The sequence below is a fragment of the Puma concolor genome, chromosome C1 (genome assembly GCF_028749965.1).
Source record: "Puma concolor isolate L17-30 chromosome C1, mPumCon1.1.hap2, whole genome shotgun sequence".
Lineage (NCBI taxonomy): Eukaryota > Metazoa > Chordata > Mammalia > Carnivora > Felidae > Puma > Puma concolor.
Genome location: NC_141674.1, coordinates 95288818 through 95311041, shown reverse-complemented (window position 1 = coordinate 95311041; position 22224 = coordinate 95288818). Strand labels below are relative to the sequence as shown.

General features: G+C 36.7%; 1 protein-coding gene across 2 annotated transcripts in view; it reads left to right on the top strand.

Annotated features, from left to right (window-relative positions):
• LOC147578237 (uncharacterized) overlaps positions 1 to 22224 on the top strand; it is an 85675-nt gene that overhangs the window by 48415 nt on the left and 15036 nt on the right. For both annotated transcript variants that reach the window (XM_086717819.1, XM_086717818.1), the window contains 2 exons: positions 14659 to 14695; positions 15303 to 15360. In XM_086717819.1, coding sequence (XP_086573945.1) covers positions 14659 to 14695; positions 15303 to 15360 — 95 coding nt within the window. The remainder of the gene's footprint in view (positions 1 to 14658; positions 14696 to 15302; positions 15361 to 22224) is intronic.

Below are 22224 nucleotides of genomic sequence, written 5' to 3'. Positions count from 1 at the left end.
TTAAAGCTTCTAGTAGTATTGCATTATTATCAATAAGTTACTTTATATTTGCTCTTAATTTTTTTTATATATTTGGTGCTTTCATGTTGGATGCATAAATTTTTACAATTGTTAGATCTTCTGGTTGGATTGTATCCTTTATGATTATATTGTGCCCTTTTCTCTTTTTACAGTGTTTGTTTTAAAGTCTAGTTTATCTGATATAAGTATTGCTACTCCAGATGTCTTTTGACATCAGTTTGCATTTTAAATGTTTATCCATCCTCTCACTTTAGTCTGCAGATATCTTTAGGTCTAAAATGAATGTCTTGGAAGCAGCCTGTAGACGGATTTTTTTTTAATCATTCGGACACCCTGTATCTTTTGATTGGAACATTTAGTCCATTTACATTGAAAGTAATTATTGATGGGTAGTATTTATTGCCGTTTTATTGTTTTGTCATTGTTTCTGGATATTATCTCTGTTCCTTTCTTGTGGTTGTCACTTTTGTCCTTTTCTTTCCAAAGAAAAAAGAGACCAAAAAAAGTTACAAACAGAGAGGGAGGCAAACCATAAGAGACTCCTAAATACAGAGAACGAACTGAGGGTTGATTGGGGGGATGGGGAAAATGAATGATGGGCATTGAGGAAGGTACTTGTTGGGATGATCACTGGGTGTTGTGTGTAAGTGTTGAATCACAGGAATCTACTCCTGAAGCCAAGAGCACACGGTATACACTGTATGTTAGCTAACTTGACAATAAAGTATATAAAAATAAAATATATATATATCTATATCTGGCAACACTGGTTAGTTGTCATGAACATCTTTAGTTTTTGTCTGTGAAACTCTTTTATCTCTCCTATTCTGAACGACAGCTTTGCTGGATACAGTATTATTGGCTGCAGATTTTTCCTATTCAGCACTTTGAATATATTATACTCCTCCCTTATGGCTTGCCATGTTTCTGTTGAGAAATCTCCAGCTAGTCTTATGGGTTTTCCCTTGTAAGTTAAGGACTTATTTTGTCTTGTTTGTTTTAAGGTCCTTTCTTTTTCACCATATTTTCCAAATTTATTTACAATATATCTTGGTATGGGACTGCTTTTGTTGACTTTGATGGTAATTCTCTGTGTCTCCTGGATCTGGATGTCTGTTTCCTTCCCCAGATTAGAGAAATTTTCACCTATAATTTCCTTAAATAAACCTGCCCCATTTTCTCTTTCTTCTTCTAGGACTCCTATAAAATGAACATTATTACATACAATAAGGTCACTGAAATCTCTAAATCTATTCTCATGTTGCAAAATTCTTCTCTCTCATTTTTTTAATGCTGATTTTTGAGAGATAGAGAAAGAGAGAGAGAGAGAGACAGTGTGAGTGGGAGAGGGGCAGAGAGAGAGAGACACAGAACCCAAGCAGTTTCTAGGCTCTAAGCTGTCAGCACAGAGCCCAATGTGGGGCTCAAACTCACAGACCACAAGATCATGACCTGAGCTGAAGTTGGATGCTTAACTGACTGAGCCATCCAGGCGCCCCTATCTCTCTTTTGTTAAGCTTCATTTCTTTCCATTATTTTGTCTTCTGGGTCACTAATCCGTTCCTCTGCTTCTTCTAGCCTGCTATTCATTGCATTAAGCCTGTCTCCATCTCATTTATTGAGCTCTTCATTTCTGATTGATTCTTTTTTCTCTTTCATCTCTGTGGTAAGGGTCCCACTATTGTCTTCTTTTCTCAAACCCAGCAAATATCCTTATGATTATTGCTTTAAATTCTCCATCAGGCATGTTTCTTATATCTGTTTAGGTTATATCTCTGGCCATGGCCATAACTTGTTCTTTCATTTGGGATATATTTCTCCATCTTTGCATTTTGTCCAACTCTCTGCCTTCTTCTCTGTGTTAGAAAATCTAGTTATTCAAATACACAACCTAACCTGATACCTAAAAGAGCTGGAAAAAGAACAGCAAATAAAGCCCTAAACCAGCAGAAGAAGGGAAATAACAAAGATTAGAGCAGAAATTAGTGATATTGAAATTAAAAACAAAAACAAAAACAGTAGAACAGATCAATGAAACCAGGATCTGGTTCTTTGAAGGAATAAACAGAATTGATAAACCCCTAGCCAGACTGATTGAAAAGAAAACGGAAAGTACCCAAATAAATAAAATCACAAGTGAAAGAGGAGAGATCACAACCAATGCCACAGCAATACAAACAATACTAAGAGAATAACATAAGCAATTATGTACCAACAAATTGGGCAATCTGGAAGAAATGGACAAATTCCTAGAAACATAAACTACCAAAACTGAAACAGGAAAAAATAGAAAATTTGAACAAACCCACAACCAGTAAAGAAATTGAATCAATAATAAAAAAAAATCTCCCAACAAACAAGAGTCCAGGGCTGGATGGCATTCCAGGGGAATTCTACCAAACATTTAAAGAAGAGTTAATACCTATTCTTTTGAAGCTGTTCCAAAAAATAGAAATGGAAGGAAAATTTCCAAACTTTCTATGAGGCTAGCATTACCTTGATTCCAAAATGAGACAAAGACCCCACTAAAAAGGAGAGCTACAGACCAATTTCCCTGATGAACATGGATGCAAAAATTCTCAACAAGATACTAGCCAACCGAATAAAAAAATACATTAAAAGAATTTTCACCAAAATCAAGTGGGATTTATTTCTGGGATGCAGGGCTGGTTCAATATCCATAAATCAATCAATGTGATATATCACATTAATAAAAGAAATGATTAGAACTACATGATCTCAGTAGATTCAGAGAAAACATTTTACAAATGCTAAATTGATAAAGACCCTCAAGAAAGTAGAGATAGAAGGATTAGACCTCCATATCATAAAATCCAGATATGAAAGACCCACTGCTACTATCATCCTTAATGGGGGAAACCGAGAGCTTTCCCCCTAAGAGCAGGAACACAACAAGGATGTCCACTCTCACCACGGTTGTTCAACACAGTATTGGAAGTCCTGGCCTCAGCAATTAGACAACACAAAGAAATAAAAGGCATCCAAATCAGAAAGGAGGAAACAATCAGAAAAACTAAAAGGCAACCAAGAGAATGGGAGAAAATTTTGCAAATAACAAACACTCTTTGCAGATGACATGATACTGTATGTGGAAAACCTAAAAGACCACACACACACATAAAAATTCTAGAACTGATCCATGAATTCAACAAAGTTGCAGGATACAAAATCAATGTTCAGAAATTGGCTGCATTTCTATACACTAGTAATGAAGCAGCAGAAAGAGAAATCAAGGACTTGGTTCCATTTACAATTTCACCAAACCATAAAATACCTAGGAATAAATCTAACCAAAGAGGTGAAAAGTCTATACACTGAAAACTATAGAAAGTTTGTGAAAGAAATTGAAGACACACACACACACACACAAAACTGGAAAAACATTCCATGCTCATGGATTGAAAGAACAAACATTGTTAAAATGTTGATACTACCCAAAGCAATCTACATCTTTAATGCAATCCCTATCAAAATAAAACCAGAATTCTTCACAGAGGTAAAACAAACAGTCCTAAAATTCGTATGGAACCAGAAAAGACCCTGAATAGCCAAAGCAATCTTGAAAAAGAAAACCAAAGCTGGAGGCATCACAGTTCTGGACTTCAAGCTGTCTTACAAAGCTGAAATAATCAAACCACTATGAAACTAGCACAAAAACAGACACATAGATCAATAGAACAGAATAGAGAACCCAGAAGTGGACCCTCAAATGTATGGACAACTAATCTTTGACAAAGCAGGAAAGAATATCCAATGGAAAAAAGACAGTGTCTTCAGCATATGGTGTTGGGAAAACTGGACAGTGACATGGAGAAGAATGAACCTGGACCACTTTCTTACACCACACACAAAAATAAACTCAAAATGGATGAACGACCTAAACATAAGACAGGAAGCCATCAAAATCCTAGAGGAGAATATAGGTAACAACCTCTTTGACTTTGCCACAGCAACTTTTTACTTAACATGTCTCCAGAGGCAAGGGAAACCAAAGCAAAAATGAACTATTGGGACCTCATCAAGATAAAAGTCTACTGCACAGAAAAGGAAACAATCAGAAAAACTAAAAGGCAACCAAGAGAATGGGAGAAAAATTTGCAAATAACATATCAGATAAAAGTTTAGAATCCAAAATCTGTAAAGAATTTATCAAACTCAACACCCAAAAAAACAAATAATCCAGTGAAGAAATGGGCAAAGGACATGAACAGACACTTTTCCAAAGAAGACATCTAGATGGTTAACATACACTCATCATCAGGGAAATTCAAATCAAAATCACAATGAGATACCACCTCCCACCTGTCAGAATGGCTAAAGGAAACAACTCAGGCAGTAACAGATGTTGGTGAGGGTGCAGAGAAAGAGGAACACTTTTGCACTGCTGGTGGGAATGCAAATTGGTGTAGTCACTCTGGAAAACAGTATGGAGGTTCCTCAAAAATTTAAAGATAGAACTACCCTATGATCCAGCAATTGCACTGCCAGGTATTTATCCAAAGGGTACAGGAGTACTGTTTCGAAGGGGCACATGCACCCCATTGTTTAAACAGCACTATTGACAATAGCCAAAGTATGGAAAGAACCCAAATGTCCATAAACTGATGAATGGATAAAGATGTGATATGTGTGTGTGTGTGTATATGTATATATGTATATATGTATATACATATATACATATACACACACAATGTACATGTATACATATATACACACACAATGTACATACATACATGTATACACACACATACATATATGTATACATATATTTATATGTGTATACATATGTGTGTGTACATGTATGTGTGTATGGCATGCATGTATATGTGTGTGTGTGTGTGTGTGTGTGTGTATAATGAAATATTACTCAGTGATCCAAAAGAATGAAATCCTGCCATTTGCAAACACTTGGATGGAACCACAGTGTATTACGCTAAGCAAAATAAGTTAGAGAAAGACAAATGTCATATGACTTCACTCATATGTGGAATTTAAGATACAAAACAAGTGAACATAAGGGAATGGAAGCAAAATTAATATAAAAACAGGGAGAGAGATAAACCATAAAAGACTCTTAAATACAGAGAACAAACTGAGGGTTCCTGGAGGGGTGTTGGGTGGGGGGATGGTCTAGCTAAGTGGACAAGGGGCATTAAGGAGGACACTTGTTGGGATGAACACTGGGTGTTATACATAAGTGATGAATCACTAAATTCTATTCCTGAAATCATGATTACACTGTATGCTAACTAACTTGGACTTAAATTTTTAAAAAAGGAAGAAAAGAAAATCCAGTTATGTCTCCTGCTCCTGAGAGTAATAGCCTTATAAAGTGGTTATGTAGCACATAGGGCCTGGTGCTCCAGGGGGTGTCTCCAGAGTGTGTTGCACGCACTCTGGTATTGTGTTATTATCTGCTGTGGGCAGTGTTTGGACCCTGTCCTGAATGTGGTGAGTCTCAAGTAGATGTGCCCTAGTCTGCTTGTGAAATGAGACTTGACACCATCTTTACCAAAACTGAGCCCTGTAGAACTCTCTGGTCAGGTGACATGGTATGGGGAGGGGTTTGTGCTGGTACTCTGGGGGAAGTGCCCACAGCACTGAGACTGAGGCAAGCTTAACTGAGAAGGGCAGTCCCACCAGAGTGCAGTGAGGTGGGGCCTGGTATATGCAAGTTAGGCACCCAGTGTTGGTGTCATGCTGCTTCCTGCAAGTGGCTCTGTGTCTATGCTGAGGGGTGGAGGGTGGAGGATGGTGCCAGACAGCTCCTTTTTTCCTGGAGAGGTATCTCAGGAACACATTTTGAGAAGAGTGAATAGTCTCATGCCTGTGTGCCCCAGGCATTCTTCAGCTAGCAGTCTCCAGTCTGTCCCCAGGTTGTTTGCCTGCCTTCTCTCCAGGAGCAGTACAGTGCCTTCCAGCTCTATCCCAACCAGGCCCACTGTCCTTTAAAACTGCAGGCTTTAAACCCTGCTTGTTGCAGAAACTCTCAAAATTCAGCCTCTCTCACTTTCCAAGCAATAGCTTTGGGGAAGCATTCTCCTTGTGTGTTCTCCTGTGTACTCCTCTCTCGCTTTCTCACTTTTCTCAACTACCACACTCCCTCCCCTCCATAGCTGTGATCCATTTCTCCCCTAAACCATGTCTCCAACCTTCCTATGTTCCTTGAGGTGCTTCATTCCCCTTAGTTGTGCAGTTCTGTCAGTCTTCATGTCGATTTCTGGGGTGCTTAGGGTGATTTGATAGTTATCTAGTTGTGTTTATGGGATGAGGTGAGCCTAGGGTTCTCCTCCCTGCCCCCACCATCTTCCTCTCCAACATTATGTTTTTTATATATTTTGGATACTAGCCCTTTATTGGCTATTTCATTTGTAAATATTTTCTCCCATTCTGTACGTTACCTTTTAGTTCTGTTGATTGTTTTCTTCATTGTGCAGAGGCCTTTTATTTTGATGTAGTCCCAGTAGAGTTTTTAAAAATTATTATTATTATTGTTATTATTATTATTATTATTATTATTTTGTTTTGCTTTAGATTTTGCTTTTATTTCCCTTGCCTCAGGAGACATTTATAGAAACATTTTGCTACAGCTCATGTCAGAGATTACTGCCTGTGCTCTCTTCTAGGATTTTTTATGATTTTAAGCCTCACTTTTAGGTCTTTATTCCACTTGGGGTTTATTTTTGTGCATGATATAAGAAAGTGATCCAGTGTCATTCCTTTGCATGTAGCTCACTAGTTTTCCCAAAACCATTTGTTGAGGAAGCTTTTTCCCATTTGATATTCTTTCCTGTTTTGCCAAAGATTAATTGACCAAATAATCATGGCTTTATTTCTGGGCTTTCTATTCTGTTCTTTTGATCTATGTGTCTATTTTTGTGCCAGTACTATACTGTTTTGATCACCACAGTTTTGTAGTATAAATTGAAGTCTGGAATTTTGGTACCTCTAGCTTTTCTTTTCTTTTTCAAAATTGCTTTGACTCTTCAGGGTCTTTTGTGGCTCCAAACAAATTTACAGTTTTTTAATTCTACTTCTGTGAAATATGCTGTTGGTATTTTGATAGGGATCGCATTAGCTGTGTAGATTATTTTGGGTGGTGTGGACATTTTAACATTTTTTTTTCTTCAATCCATGAGATGGAATGTCTTTCCATTTCTTTATGTCATCTTCAATTTCTTTTATCATTGTTTCATACTGTTAACGAGCACAGTTCTTTCACCTCTTTGGTTAGATTTATTCCTCAGTATCTTATTACTTTTGGTGCAATTGTAAATGGGATTGTTTTTATTATTTTCTCTTTCTGCTGCTTCATTATTAGTGTCTATAAATGCAACGGATTTCTGCACATTGATTTTGTATCCTGTGATTTTACTGAATATATTTACCTGTTCTAGTAAGTTTTTGTTGGAGTCTCTAGGGTTTTCTATATAGAGTTATCTGCAAATATTGGTTTTATGTTATATGTTATATATTATCTGCAAATAATGGAAGTGTTACTTCTTTACCTATTTGGATACCTTTATTTCTTTTTGTTGTCTAGTTGCTATGGCTAGGACTTTAAATACTATGTTGAATAAAAGTGGTGAGAGTGGACATCCTTGTCTTCTTCCTGACCTTAGGGATAAAGCTCTAGGTTTTTCCTCACTGAGTATGATGGTTGTGTTTTTTTCATATATGACTTTTACGATGTTGAGGCATCTTTCCTCTAAACCTACTTCATTGAAGGTTATTATCATGAATGGATGTTGTACTTCATCAAATACTTTTTCTGCATCTATTGAAATGATCATATGGTTTTTATCCTTTCTTTTATTGATGTGATATAGCATTTTGATTGATTTGTGAATATTGAACTACCCTTGCATACTGGGAATAAATTCCACTTGATTGTGGTAAATGATTTTTTAAATGCATTTTTGGATTCTGTTTGGTAGTATTTTATGAGGAATTTTATATCTGTGTTCATCAAAGATATTGGCCTATAGTTCTCTTTTTTAGTGGAGTCTTTATCTGATTTTTGTATTAGGGTAATGCTAGCTTCATAAAATGAATTTATAAGTTTTCCTTCCTTTTCTATTTTTGTAATATTTTGAGAAAAATAGGTATTAACTCTTCTTTAAATGTTTGGTAGAATTCACCTGTGAAGCCATCTGGTCCTGGACTTTTGTTCTTTCTTAGTTTTTTCTTTTTTCTTTTTCTTTTTCTTTTTTTTCTTTTTCTTTTTTTTTTTTTTTTTTTTTTTACTGATTCAATCTCCTTGCTGGTAGTCTATTCACATTTTCTTTCTTCCTGCTTCAGTTATGGTAGGTATACGTTCCTAGGAATTTATCCCTATGATAAGTTTCTTCTAATTTGTCCAATATGTTGGCATATAGTTTTTCATAATACTCTCTTACAATTATTTGTGTTTCTCTGGTGTTTGTTGTTATTTCTCCTCTTTCATTTGTAATTTATTTATTTGAGTCCTTTCTATTTTCTTTTTGATGAGTCTGGCTAGAAGTTTATGAATATTGTTTATCTTTTCAAAGAACCAGCTTCTGCAACTTCTGGTTTCATTTATCTGTTCTACTGTGTTGTTGTTGTTGTTGTTGTTGTTGTTGTTGTTGTTGTTGTTGTTTTAGTTTATATAACAATTATTTCTGCTCTAATCTTTATTATTTCCTCCCTTCTGCTGGTTTTAGGTTTTGTTTTTTCATCTTTTTCTAGCTCTGTTAGGTGTCAGGGTTGGTTGTTTATTTGAGATTTTCCACGTTTTTTGAGGTAGGCTTTTATTGGTATAAACTTCCCTCTTAGAAACACTTTTTTTTTTTGCATCTGAAATGTCTTGGGCCATTGTGTTTTCATTTTCATTTGTTTCCATACACCTTTTGGTTTCTTCTTTGATTTCTTGGTTAACCCATTTATTGTTTTGAAGCATGTTATTTAATCTCTATGTATTTGTGGTCTTTCCAAATTTTTTCTTGTGGTTGATTTCTAGTATCATAGTATTGTAGTCACAAAAGATTCATGGTATGACTTCACTATTGTTGAATTTTTTTAGTCTTATTTTCTAGACTAATATGTGAACTATTCTGGAGAATGTTCCATGTACAGTTGAAAAGAATGTGTATTCTGCCATTTTAGGATGGAATGTTCTGAATATATCTGTTAAGTCCACTGGTTCAGTATGTTATTCAAAGTCATTCTTGTTGATTTTCTGTTTGGATGATCTATTGATGTAAGTGGAGTGTTAATGTCCACTACTATTATTGTGTTACTATCAACTAGTTTCTTTATGCTTGTTATTAACTATTTTATGTATTTGGGTTTTCCCATGTTGTGTGCATAAGTATTTACAATTGTAATATCTTCTTTCTTGGACTGTCTACTTTATGATTACATAGTGTCCTCATTTGTCTTGTTATAGTCTTTATTTTAAAGTCTCTTATATCTGATATAAATATTGCTACCCCAGGTCTCTTACCATATACATTTGAATGAGAAATATTTCTCTGTCCTCTCACTTTCTTTTTTTTTAATTTAAATTTAAATTCTTATTTATTTTTATTTAAATCCAAGCTAGTTAACATATAGTGTAGTAAAGGTTTCAGGAGTAAAATTTAGTGATTCATCACTTACATATAACACCCGATGCTCATCCCAGAAGTGCCTTCCTTAATGCCAATCCCTCATTTAACCCATCCCCCTACCTGGTACTCCTCCAGCAACCCTCAGTTTGTTCTCTGTATTTAAGAGTCTCTATAGTTTGCCTCTTTATCTGTTTTTATCTTACTTTATTTTTCCTTCCCTTCGCTATGTTCATCTGTTTTCTTAAATTCCACATGTCAGTGAAATCATATGGTATTTATCTTTCTCTGACTAACTTATTTTGCTTAGCATAATACATTCTGGTTCCATCCATCTTGCTGCAAATGGGAAGATAGCATTCTTTTGGATCACCAAAGAATAATCCATTGTATATATATGCCATATTTTCTTTACCCACTTGTCAGTGGATGGGCATTTGGGATGTGGAATTTGGGTATTGTTGATAGCACAGCTATAAACATTGCAGTGCATGTGCCCCTTCAAATCAGCATCTTTGTATCCTTTGGATAAATACCTAGTAGAGCAATTGCTGGGTCATAGGGTAGCTCTATTTTTAATTATTTTGAGGACCCGCCATACTGTTTTCCAGAATGGCAGCACCAGTTTGCATTCCCACCAGCAGTGCAAAAAGGTTCCCCTTTGTATCTGTTTCCTGAGTTGTTAATTTTAGTCATTCTCACAGGTGGGAGGTGGTATTTCATCGTAGTTTTGATTTGTATTTCCCTGATGATGAGTGATGTTGAACATCTTTTCGTGTATCTGTTAGCCATGAAACATCTGGATGTTTCTTTGGAAAAGTGTTCTTGTCTTTTGCCCATTTCTTCACTGGAATACCTGTCATTTGCAAATATCTTCTCCCATTCTGTTGGTTGCCTTTTAGTTTTGTTGATTGTTTCCTTTTCTGTGCAGAAGTTTTATCTTGAATAGGTCCTAATAGTTCATTTTTGCTTTTGTTTACCTTGCCTCCTGAGACATGTCTAATAAGAAGTTTCTGTGACCAAGGTCAAAGAGTTTGTTGACTGTTTTCTCCTCTACAGTTTTGGTGGTTTCCTGTCTCACATTTAGATCTTTCATCCATTTTCAGTTTGCTTTTGTGTATGATGTAAGAAAGTGGTCCAGGTTCATTCTTCTGCATGTCACTCTCTGATTTTCCCTGCACCATTTGCTGAAGAGACTGTCATTTTTCCATGGGATATTCTTTTCTGCTTTGTTGAAGATTAATTGGCCATACATTTGTGAGTCCATTTATGAGTTCTCTATTCTGTTCCATTGATCTGTGTGTCTGTTTTTGTGCCAGTTGCATAGTGTTGATTATTCCAGCTTTGTAATACAGCTTAAAGTCTGGAATTGTGATGCTTCCAGGTTTGGTTTTCTTTTTCAACATTACTTTGGTTATTCAAGGCCTTTCCTGGTTCCATACAAATATTAGAATTGTTTGTTCTAGCTATGTGAAGAATGCTGGTGTTATTTTGATAGGGATTGCATTGAATGTGTAGATTGCTTTGGGTAGTAGCAACATTTTTACAATATTTGTTCTTCTAATCCATGAGCATGGAATGTTTTTCCATTTCTTTGTGTCTTCTTCAATTTCTTTCATAAATTTCTATAGTTTTCAGCATACAGATCTTTTACCTCTTTGGTTAGGTTTATTCCTAGGTATTTTATGGTTTTTGGTGCAGTTGTAAATGTGATCAATTCCTTTATTTCTCTTTCTGCTGCTTCATTATTAGCGTATAGAAATGCAATCGATTTCTGTACACTGATTTTATATTCTGCCACCTTGCTGAATTCGTGTGTCAGTTCTAGCAGCTTTTGGGTGGAGTCTTTTGGGTTTTCCATGTAGAGTATCATGTCATCTGTGAAAAGTGAAAGTTTGACTTCTTGCCAGTCTGGATGCCGTTTATTTCTTTATTTTGTCTGATTGCTGCAACTAGGACTTCCAACACTATGTTGAACAACAATGGTGAGAATGGACATCTCTGTCTTGTTCCTGACCTTAGGGGGAAAGCTCTCAGTTTTTCCCCATTGAGCATGATTTTAGTGTTGGGTCTTTCATATATGGCTTTTATGATCTTGAGGTATGATCCTTCTATCACTACTTTCTTAAGGGCTTTTTATCAAGAAAGGATGCATTTGTCAAATGCTTTTTCTTTCCTTTTGAGAGTATCATGTCATTCTTAACCTTTCTTTTATTAATGTGATGTATCATGTTGATTGATTTGCAGATATTCAACCACCACTGCAACCCAGAAATAAATCCCACTACATCATGGTGAATAATTCTTTACTGTATTGTTTGACTGAGTTTTCTAGTATCTTGTTGAGAATTTTTGAATCCATGTTCATCAGGAAGTTGGTCTGTAATTGTTTTTACTGGTAATTACTGTTTTACTGTAATTTTACTGTAATTGTCTTTGGTTTTGAAATCAAGGTAATTCTAGCCTTATAGAGTGAGTTTGCAAGTTTTCCTTCCATTTGTATTTTTTTGGAACAGCTTCAAAGGAATAGGTATTAACTTTTCTTTAAATGATTGGTAGATTCCTCTGGCAAGCCATCTGGTCCTGGGACTCTTATATGTTGGGAGATTTTTTTATTACTGATTCAATTTCTTTATTGGTTATGGGTCTGTCCAAATTTTATATTTTTTTCCTGTTTCAATTTTGGTAGTTTATATGTTTCTAGGAATTTGTCCATTTCTCCAGGTTGCCCAATATAGTCACCTAATTGCTCATAATATTCTCTTATTATTGTTTTTATTTCTACAGTGTTGGTTGTGATCTCTACTCTTTCATTTGTGAGTTTATTTATTTGGGTCCTTTCCTTTTTCTTTTTGATAATTCTTGCTATGGGTTTATCATTTTTGTTAATTCTTTCAAAGAACCAGCTTCTGATTTCATTGATCTGTTCTATTTTTTTTTATTTTGATATTATTGATTTCTGCTCTAACCTTTATTATTTCCCTTCTTCTGCTGGTTTTGGGCTTTATTTGTTGTTATTTTTCCAGCTTCTTTAGGTTCCATGTTAAGTTGTGTACTTGAGACATTTCTTCCTTCTTCAGCAAGGCCTGGATTGCTATATACTTCCCTCTTATGATTGCCTTTGCTCCATCCCGGAGGTTTTGGAGTTTCGTGTTTTCATTTTCATTGGCTTCATGTACTTTTTCATTTCCTCTTTAACTTCCTGGTTAGCCCATTAATTCTTTAGTCAGATGTTCTTCAATTTCATAGATTTCAAGGACTTTCCAAATTTTTTCTTGTGGTTGTTTTTGAGTTTCATAATGTTGTGGTCTGAAAATATGCATGGTATGATATAGATCTTTTTTTACTTATTGAGGGCTGGTTTGTGATTTATTCTGGAGAATGTTGCATGTGCACTTGAGTAGAATGTGTATTCTGCTGCGTTAGGATGAAATGTTCTATATATATCTGTTAAGTCTATTTGGACCTGCATGTCATTCAAAGCCATTGTTTCCTTGCTCTGTCCTCTCGCTTTATTTTAAAACATTATTTTATGTTTATTTCTTTTTGAGAGAAAGAGAGAGTCAGAATGTGAGCAGTGGAGGCGCAGAGAGAGAGGGAGACACAGAATCCGAAATAGGCTCCAGGCTCTGAGCTTTCAGCACAGAGCCTGACATGGGGCTCAAACTCACAAACTGCAAGATGAACCTGAGCTGAAGTCAGATACTTAACCAACTGAGCCACACAGGTGCCTTATAGCCTCTCACTTTCAATCACATTAATTTAATGTGAAATTAATCTCTTATAGGCAGCATATAGATGGGTCTTATTTTTTTATCCATTCCATCACCATATGCCTTTAATTTGAGAATTTAGACCATTTACATTCAAAGTAATTATTGACAGGTATGTACTTATTATCATTTTGTTACTTGGTTTATGGTTGTTTTTATAGTTCTTCTCTGTTCCTTTCTTCCCTTGCTGTCTTCTCTTACTATAAGTTGTCTTTTTTATTTTAGTGATATACTTGGATTTCTCTTTTTTTAATATTTATTAATGCATTTTATATGTGGTTACCATTAGGTTTGTATATAATCTAATATGTATACATATATAGAAGTTGGTGGTTCTTATGGTATACATCTAATATGGTATACATATATTAAGTTGGTGGTTGCTTAACTTTGTGCCTGTTCTTTACTCCTCTCTCTCTCCCTCATTTTGGGTATAGGTGTCAGCTTCTACAACCTGTTATTTTGTGAGTCCCTTTACTGATTTTTACAGATACATTATTTTTACTGCTTTTTTTTTTTTTTTTTTTTTTTTTTTTTTTTGCTTCCCACTTTTTCATACTCTTGCTCATGGAATTTCTTTTCCACTCAAAGAGTCCCCTTTAACATTCCTTGTAGGATTAATTTAATCATCATGAATTCCTTTAACTTTTGTTTGTATGGTACACTCTATCTCTCCTTCTATTCTGAATTATTACCTTGCTGGATAGAGTATTCGTAGCTGCAAACTTTTTCCTTTTAGCACTTAAAATATATCATGCCACAGACTTCTGGCCTGCAGACTATCTGCTGAAAAATCAGCTGATCTCCTGGTGGGGTTTCCCTTGTATGTAACTTTTTTTTTTCTCTCTCTTGCTGCTTTTAAAATTCTCTTTATTGGTACCTTTTGCTGCTGTAATTATTATGTGTCTTTGTGTAAACCTCCTCGAGTTGATTTCGTGGGGTGTATCTCTGTGCCTCCTGGACCTGCATTTCTGTTTCTTTTCCCAGATTTGGGAACTTATTATTACTCAAATTAATTTTCTTCCCGCATTTCTCTCTCCTTCTGGTACCCCTATGATGTGAATGTTATTACACTTGATTGTGTCACTGTGTTCCCTAAGTCCATTCTCATTTTGCATATTTTTTTCTCTCACTTGCTCTGTTTAATTACTTTCTATTACTCTGCCCTCCAGGTCATTGATATGTTCTGCTTTCTTTAGTCTTCTATTTACTCCATCAAATATATATATTGTGTTCTTCTTTTCTGATTGGTTCTTTTTCATCTCCTTTTTAAGATTCTTACTGATGTCCTCCACTATTTTCTCAAGCCAGGTGAGTATTTATGATCATTACTTTAAAGTCTCTGTCAGGCATACTATTTATCTCCATTTCCCTTAGTGTCTTGCTGTAATTTTGTCCCATTCTTTCACTGGGGACATATTCCTCTGTGTCCTCATTTTCTTTAACGCTGTGTCTGTTCCTGTATGTTAGGAAATCCAGTTATGTCTCCTGCTCTTGAAAACAGTGCCCTTATGAAGAAGAGATTCTGTAGTGCTCTGCATTGAAGTGTCCTTTGTTCAGTGGAGTCTGGCACTTTGTGGGTGTCTCCTATGTGTGTTGTGTGCCCCCGTACTATTGTGGCTTAGCTGCTTTTTCTTTCAGTACAGTCGTCAGCAGTTCTCTTTGCTTGTTCTGGGCAGTGTCTGGTCCCTGTAGTGTTAGTGGGCCAATTTGGGGCTGCCTTGGACTTGAGTTGAGTCAGACGGGCATTTGTCAGATAATGCAGTAGCACCAAATTGCCAACGTGCTTTCCTTGTGTTGTAACCTGAGAAGTTTTCATTGGAGGGCACAGAATGAAGTCAGACCAACTGTCTACCCTGTGTCCTTTGCCATGATCAAAGTCTAACTAGTGTGTGTGGTTATCTTTCTCTCTCCCCAGGGCAGGAATCACTTTGGAGTGGTGCCAGCCTCTGTTGGGGCTGTTTATACACTGCCAGGTATAGTATGACTTTGGGATGTCTCCAGCCAAGAGTGTATTGGAGGAGGTAGATAGTAACATTGTGGAGGGGTGTGGCATGCCGTGTTAGCAGGGTTTGTGATCCAGTCCTCTGTGAGAGGGGAGCTCAGTGCAGGGACTGCGGCAGGCCTGGGTTTAGTGGGAAGATCTGCCAAAGCGTGAGGAGGTGTATCTAGCAGGACACTTGGTGTTATCAATTTTGGTAACAAGTGTCAGCACCACACTGGTTTCTACAGGTAGTTGTGTGTTTATGTTGGGGTGTGGGGGTGAGAAATGGCACCTGCCAGCTCCTTTGTTCCTGGAGGAGTCTCCCAATGATCTTTGTCCCCCTAGGATATGCTCTGCGTTTAGTAAGCTACTCTCCCTTCCATATGTCCCAGGCACTTTTCAAACTTCTGCTTCTTTGCTATACTCTGGGGGGTGCTTCTTGTGCTGTCTCCTTAGGGGCAGGGATTCAATTTCCTCTTGTTCTCTCAGCTCTCCTAGAGCTGAGACCACTGATTTTTTAAATTATGGTTTTAAGTCCCACTGGTTGTTAAAAGTCATGAAATTTGGCCATTCTGGTTTTCAAAGCCAAATTTTATGGAGATTCATCTTCCCCGTGTGGGTTCCCTGGTGTGACAGTCTGTTTCCCTTCCCTGACTGCACCTGTGTGTGCCTCTTTCCTGCAGATAGTCCCACTGGTCTGTTTAACTCCCCCCTGGGTCTCTGTCCTTCCTACACTCAATGTTGCCTCTTCTTTACATTTAGTTGTGGAGTTTGTTCTGCCAGTCTTCAGGTCGTTTTCTGGGTTATTTACACTTGTGTTATCTAGTTGTATCTGTGGGATGAGGATTGTATCTTAGGGTCTTTCTATTTCACCATCTTTCCAGTTGAACTAGTCCCGTTCATTGTTGAAAGTGTGTCACTGAAGTCTCCAACTATTATTGTTTGCACGTATTCTCCCTTTCTTTCTTTTCTTTTTTTTCTTTATATATTTTCATATTCTGTTATTGGGTATATGTATGTTTATATTTTAAAATTATCTTCCTGACAAATTGACCTAATTATAATTATAATATTTTCTTCTTAATAATTTTTGTTTTGTTTTAAGGTCTATTTTATATTTACATTTGTATTCCAGATTTCCTGTGGTTGCCTAATATGTCTTTTTCATCCTTTCTACTTTCACTCTATTTGTGTCTTTGTATCTAAAATGTTTTTCCTTCAACAACATATAGTTGGCTCATGTTTATTTATCCTATTTTATTTTATTTAGCTTTTAAATTTTTATTTAAATTCTAGATAGTTAACATAGAGTGCAATATTGGTTTCAGGAGTAGAATTCAGTGATTGGTCTCTTACATACAGTACCCAGTGCTCATCACAACAGTTGCCTTCCTTATACCTGTCACCTGTCATCTAGCCTATCCCACACCCTCCTGCCTCCATCTACCCTCAGTTTGTTCTCTATCATTAAGAGTCTCTTATGGTTTGTTTCCCTGTCTCTCTTTTCTTTTTCCTTTCTTCCCAACCTTGCCTTATGTTTATATGCTTTTTTCTTAAATTCCACATATGAGAGGGGCGCCTGGGTGGCGCAGTCGGTTAAGCATCCGACTTCAGCCAGGTCACGATCTCGCGGTCCGGAGTTCGAGCCCCGCGTCGGGCTCTGGGCTGATGGCTCAGAGCCTGGAGCCTGTTTCCGATTCTGTGTCTCCCTCTCTCTCTCTGCCCCTCCCTCGTTCATGCTCTGTCTCTCTCTGTCCCAAAAATAAATAATCGTTGAAAAAAAAAATTAAAAAAAAAAATTCCACATATGAGAGACATCATACGGTATTTGTCTTTCTCTGACTGACTTATTTTGCTTAGCATAATACACTGTAACTCCATCCGCGTCATTGCAGATGGCAAGATTTCATTCTTTTTGATGACTGAGTAATATTCCATTCTCTGTGTATGTGTGTGTGTGTATGATATATATATACCTATATATGTATATGTATATATATAGTAAGACATATATACATACATATATCTCATATTCATTCATTAGCCTAAGGGCATTTGCTCTCTGTTTAGTTAGGCTATTGTTGATATTGTTGCTATAAACATTGGTGTGCATTTACCCTTTTGAATCTGTATTTTTGTATCCTCTGGTTAAATACCTAATCAATCGCTTGATTGTAGGCTAGTTCTATTTTTAACTTTTTGAGAACCCTCCATACTGTTTTTCAGAGTAGCTGCACCAGTTTGCATTGCCACCAGCATTACAAGAGGGTTCCTCTTTCTCTGCTTCCTTGCCAACACTTGTTGTTTCTTGTATTGTTAATTTTACCCATTCTGACAGGTGTGAGGTGGTATCTCATCATGGTTTTGATTTGTATTTCCCTGATGATCTTGATTTATGATCTTGAGGTGTGTTCCCAAAAAGCAAAAGAAAGAACAGGAAGAAATGATGTCCAGGAATTTAATCAGCACAGGTATGAGTAAGAGGTCTAAACTAGAACTTAAACCCATGCTTATAAGAATAGTACCTGGGGTTGAAAAAGGAATAGAGAACACTAAAGAATCCCATTCTTTTATCCCTGAGATAAAAGAAAACCTAGTCACACACACAAAAAAAATGCTATAAATGAGATACAATCTTGAATGGATGCCATTACAGTGAGGATGGACAATGCAGAGCAGTGAGCAGTGATACAGAAGATAAAATTATGGAAAATAATGAAGCTGAAAAGAAGACAGAAACAAAGGCAAAAGATCATAATACAAGACTTAGAGAATTCAATGACTTATTAAGAGGAAGAACATTCATATCATAGGAGTCCCAGAAGATTAAGGGAGAAAAACAGGAAGAAGGTTTCTGTGAGAAAATTATAGCTGAAAATGTCCCTAATCTGGGAAAGGACACAGACATCAAAATCCAAAAAGCACAGAGAACTCCCATTTAATACAACAAAAGTTGAACACCATCAAGGCAGATCATAGTCAAATTCACACAATAAACTGACAAGGAAAGAATCATGAAAGGAGCAAGGGGGAAAAAAGTTCTCATCCTACAAAGGAAGACAGATCAGGTCACAGAAGATCTGTCCACAGAAGCATGGCAGCCCAGAAAGGAGTGGCATGAAATATTCAACGTGATGAATGAGAAAAGGATCAAGTCAAGATTTCTTTAGTAAGGCTGTCATTCAGAATAGAAGGAGAGAGAAAGAGTTTCCCAGGGCACCTTGGAGGCTGTCAGTTGAGCATCCGACTTCAGTTCAGGTCATGATCTCATGGCTCCTTGTGAGTTCAAGCTGTGCATTAGGCTCTGTGCTGACAGCTCAGAGCCTGGAGACTGCTTCAGATTCTGTGTGTGCATCTCTGTCTCAAAAACATGAATAAACAGGGGTGCCTGGGTGGCGCAGTCGGTTAAGCGTCCGACTTCAGCCAGGTCATGATCTCGCGGTCCATGAGTTCGAGCCCCGCATCAGGCTCTGGGCTGATGGCTCGGAGCCTGGAGCCGGTTTCCGATTCTGTGTCTCCCTCTCTCTCTGCCCCTCCCCCGTTCATGCTGTGTCTCTCTCTGTCCCAAAAATAAATAAAAACGTTGAAAAAAAAATTAAAAAAAAAAACATGAATAAACAATAAAAAAAAAAAGAGTTTCCAAGGCAAACAAAAATTAAAGGAGTTCATGACCATGAAACTTGCCTGAAAGAAACTTTTAAGGGGGACTCTTGGAGTGGGGGGAAAATACCAAAAGCAACAAAGACTAGAAGGGAACAGAGAGCATCACCAGAAACACCTACTTTATAGGTAACACAATGGTAGTAAACTCATATCTTTCAATAATCACTCTGGATGTTAAGGGACTAAATGCTCCAATCAAAAGATAGAAGGTATGAGAATAGATTAAAAAACCAAGATCCATCTATATGCTGCCTTCAAGAGTCTCATTTTAGACCTAAAGACACCTGCAGATGGAATGTGAGGGAGTGGATAATCATCTGTCATGCTGACAGATGTCAAAAGAAAGCTGGAGTACCCATACTTACATCAGAAAAACTGTACTTTAAAACAAAGACTGTAACAAAAGTGGCACCTGGTTGGCTCAGTCAATTAAGTGTCTGACTCTTGGTTTAGGCTCAGGTCATGATCTCACAGTTTCGTGAGTTTGAGCCCTGCATTGGGCTCCATGCTGACAGTGCAGAGCCTGCTTAAGATTCTTTCTCTCTCTGCCCTTCCCCCACCCATGCTTTCTCTGTATCTCTCAAAATAAATAAATAAACTTAAAAAAAAAACTAGCAAGAGATGAAGGAGGGCATTATATCGTAATTTAGGGGCCTACCCATCAAGATCTAACAATTGTACATATTTATACCACAAAATTGGAACACCCGAATATATATATACACCAATTGAATATGTGTGTGTGTGTGTGTGTGTGTGTGTGTGTGTATATATATATATATATATATATATATATATATATATATATAATTTATATGTATGTGTATATCCCAAAATTGGGACACCCGAATATATATATATATATATATATATATATATATATATATATATATATCACAAACATAAAGAAACTCATTGAAAATAATTCAATAATAGTAGGGGACTTTGACACCTCATGTACAGCAATGGACAGATCATCTAAGCAGAAAATCAACAAGGAAACAATGGCTTTGAATAACATACTGGGTTGGATGGACTTAACCATGGGATGGATATATTCAGAACATTTCATCCTAAAGCAGCAGAATTCACATTTTTTTGAGTGCATATGGAACATTTTCCAGATCACATAATGGGTCACAAATCAGCTTTCAATAACTACAAAACGATTGAGATCATACCATGCGTATTTTCAGACCAGAACACTATGAAACTTGGAGTCAACCACAAGAAAAAATGAGGGAAGATCAGAAATACATGGAGGTTAAAGAAATTCCTACTAAATAATGAATGGGTTATCCAAGAAATTAAAGAAGAAATTGGTAAGTACATGAAAGGGAATGAAAATGAAATATGAGAGTCCAATATTTTTTGAATGCAGCAAAGGCAGTCCTAAGAAGGAAGTATATTGCAATACAAGCTTAGCTCAAGAAGCAAGAAAAGTCTTAAATACACAACCTATCTTTACAACTAAAGGAACAAGAAAAGGAACAGCAAATAAAGCCTAAAGCCAGTAGAAGAAGGGAAATAACAAAGATTAGACCAGCAATAAACAATATAGAAACAAACAAAAATAACCTAGTAGAACAGATCAATGAAACTAAGAGCTTGTTGTTTAAAAGAATAAAATTGAAAATTCCTACCCAGACTTATCAAAAAGAAAAAAGACCCAAATAAATAAAATCACAAATGAGAGAGAAGAAATAATGTCACAAAAATACAAACAATTATAAGAGAATATTATGAAAAATTATATGCCAACAAGCTGGAAAATCTAGAAAAAATGGACAAATTCCTAGAAATATGCAAATTACCAAAACTGAAACAGAAGGAAATAGAAAATTTGAACAGACCCATAACCAGCAAAGAAATTGAATCAGTAACAAAAAATCCACCAGCAAACAAAAGTTCATGACCAGATGGCTTCGTAGGGGAATTCTACCAAATGTTTAAAGAAGAGTTAATACCTATTTTTCTCAAACTGTTCCAAAAAAATAGAAATGGAAGGAAATTTTCCAAACTCATTCTATGAGGCCAGCATTGTCTTGATTCCAAAACCACGTGGAGACTTTACTGAAAAAGAGAACTGGGGCGCCTGGGTGGCTCAGTTGGTTAGGTGTCCGACTTCAGCTCAGGTCATGATCTTACAGTCTGTGAGTTTGAGCCCCGCATCTGACTCTCTGCTGACAGCTGAGATCCTGGAGCCTGCTTTAGATTCTGTGTCTCCCTCCATCTCTGCCCCTCCCCTGCTTATGCTCTGTCTCTCTCTGTCTCAAAAATAAATAAAAAAACATTAAAAAAAAAAAACCTGCAGGGGCACCTGGGTGGCTCAGTTGGTTAGGTGTCTGACTTCGGCTCAGGTCATGATCTTGCGGTTCCCTATTTAACAGTAAATAAAATGTAACATAGTCTAGTTTGTAACTTACATCTAACACCCAGTGCTCATCACAACAAACGCCCTACTTAATGCCCATTGCCCATTTAGCCCATCCACCCACCCACCTCCCCACCAGCAACCCTCAATTTGTCCTCTATATTCAAGACTCTCTTGTTTGCCTCCCTCTCTGTTTTTATCTTATTTTATTTTTCCTTCCCACCCCCTAAGTTCATCTGTTTTGTTTCTTAATCCACATATGGGTGAAACCATATGATATTTGTCTTTCTTTGATTGACTTATTTCGCTTAGCATAATTCACTCTAGTTCCAACAACATTGTTGCATATGACAAGATACAATTCTTTTTGATTGCTGAGTAATATTTCATTGTGTGTGTGTGTGTGTGTGTGTGTGTGTGTGTGTGTGTGTGTGTGTGTATGTGTATGTGTACACACACACATACCACATCTTCTTTATATATTCATCAGTTGATGGACATTTGGGCCCTTTCTGTAATTTGGTTATTGTTTATAGCACTGCTATAAACATTGGTGTGCCTGTGCCCCTTTGAATCAGCATTTTTGTATCCTTGGATAAATACCTAGCAGTGCAATTGCTTGGTTGTAGGGTAGTTCTGACTTTTTGGAGGAATTTCCATATTGTTTCCAAAGGTGGCTGCGCCAGTTTGCATTCCCACCACCAGTGCAAAAGTGTTCCCCTTTCTCCACGTCCTCATGAACATCTGTTTCCTGAGTTGTTAATTTTAGCCATTCTGACAGGTGTGAAGTGGTACCTCATTGTGGTTTTGATTTGTATT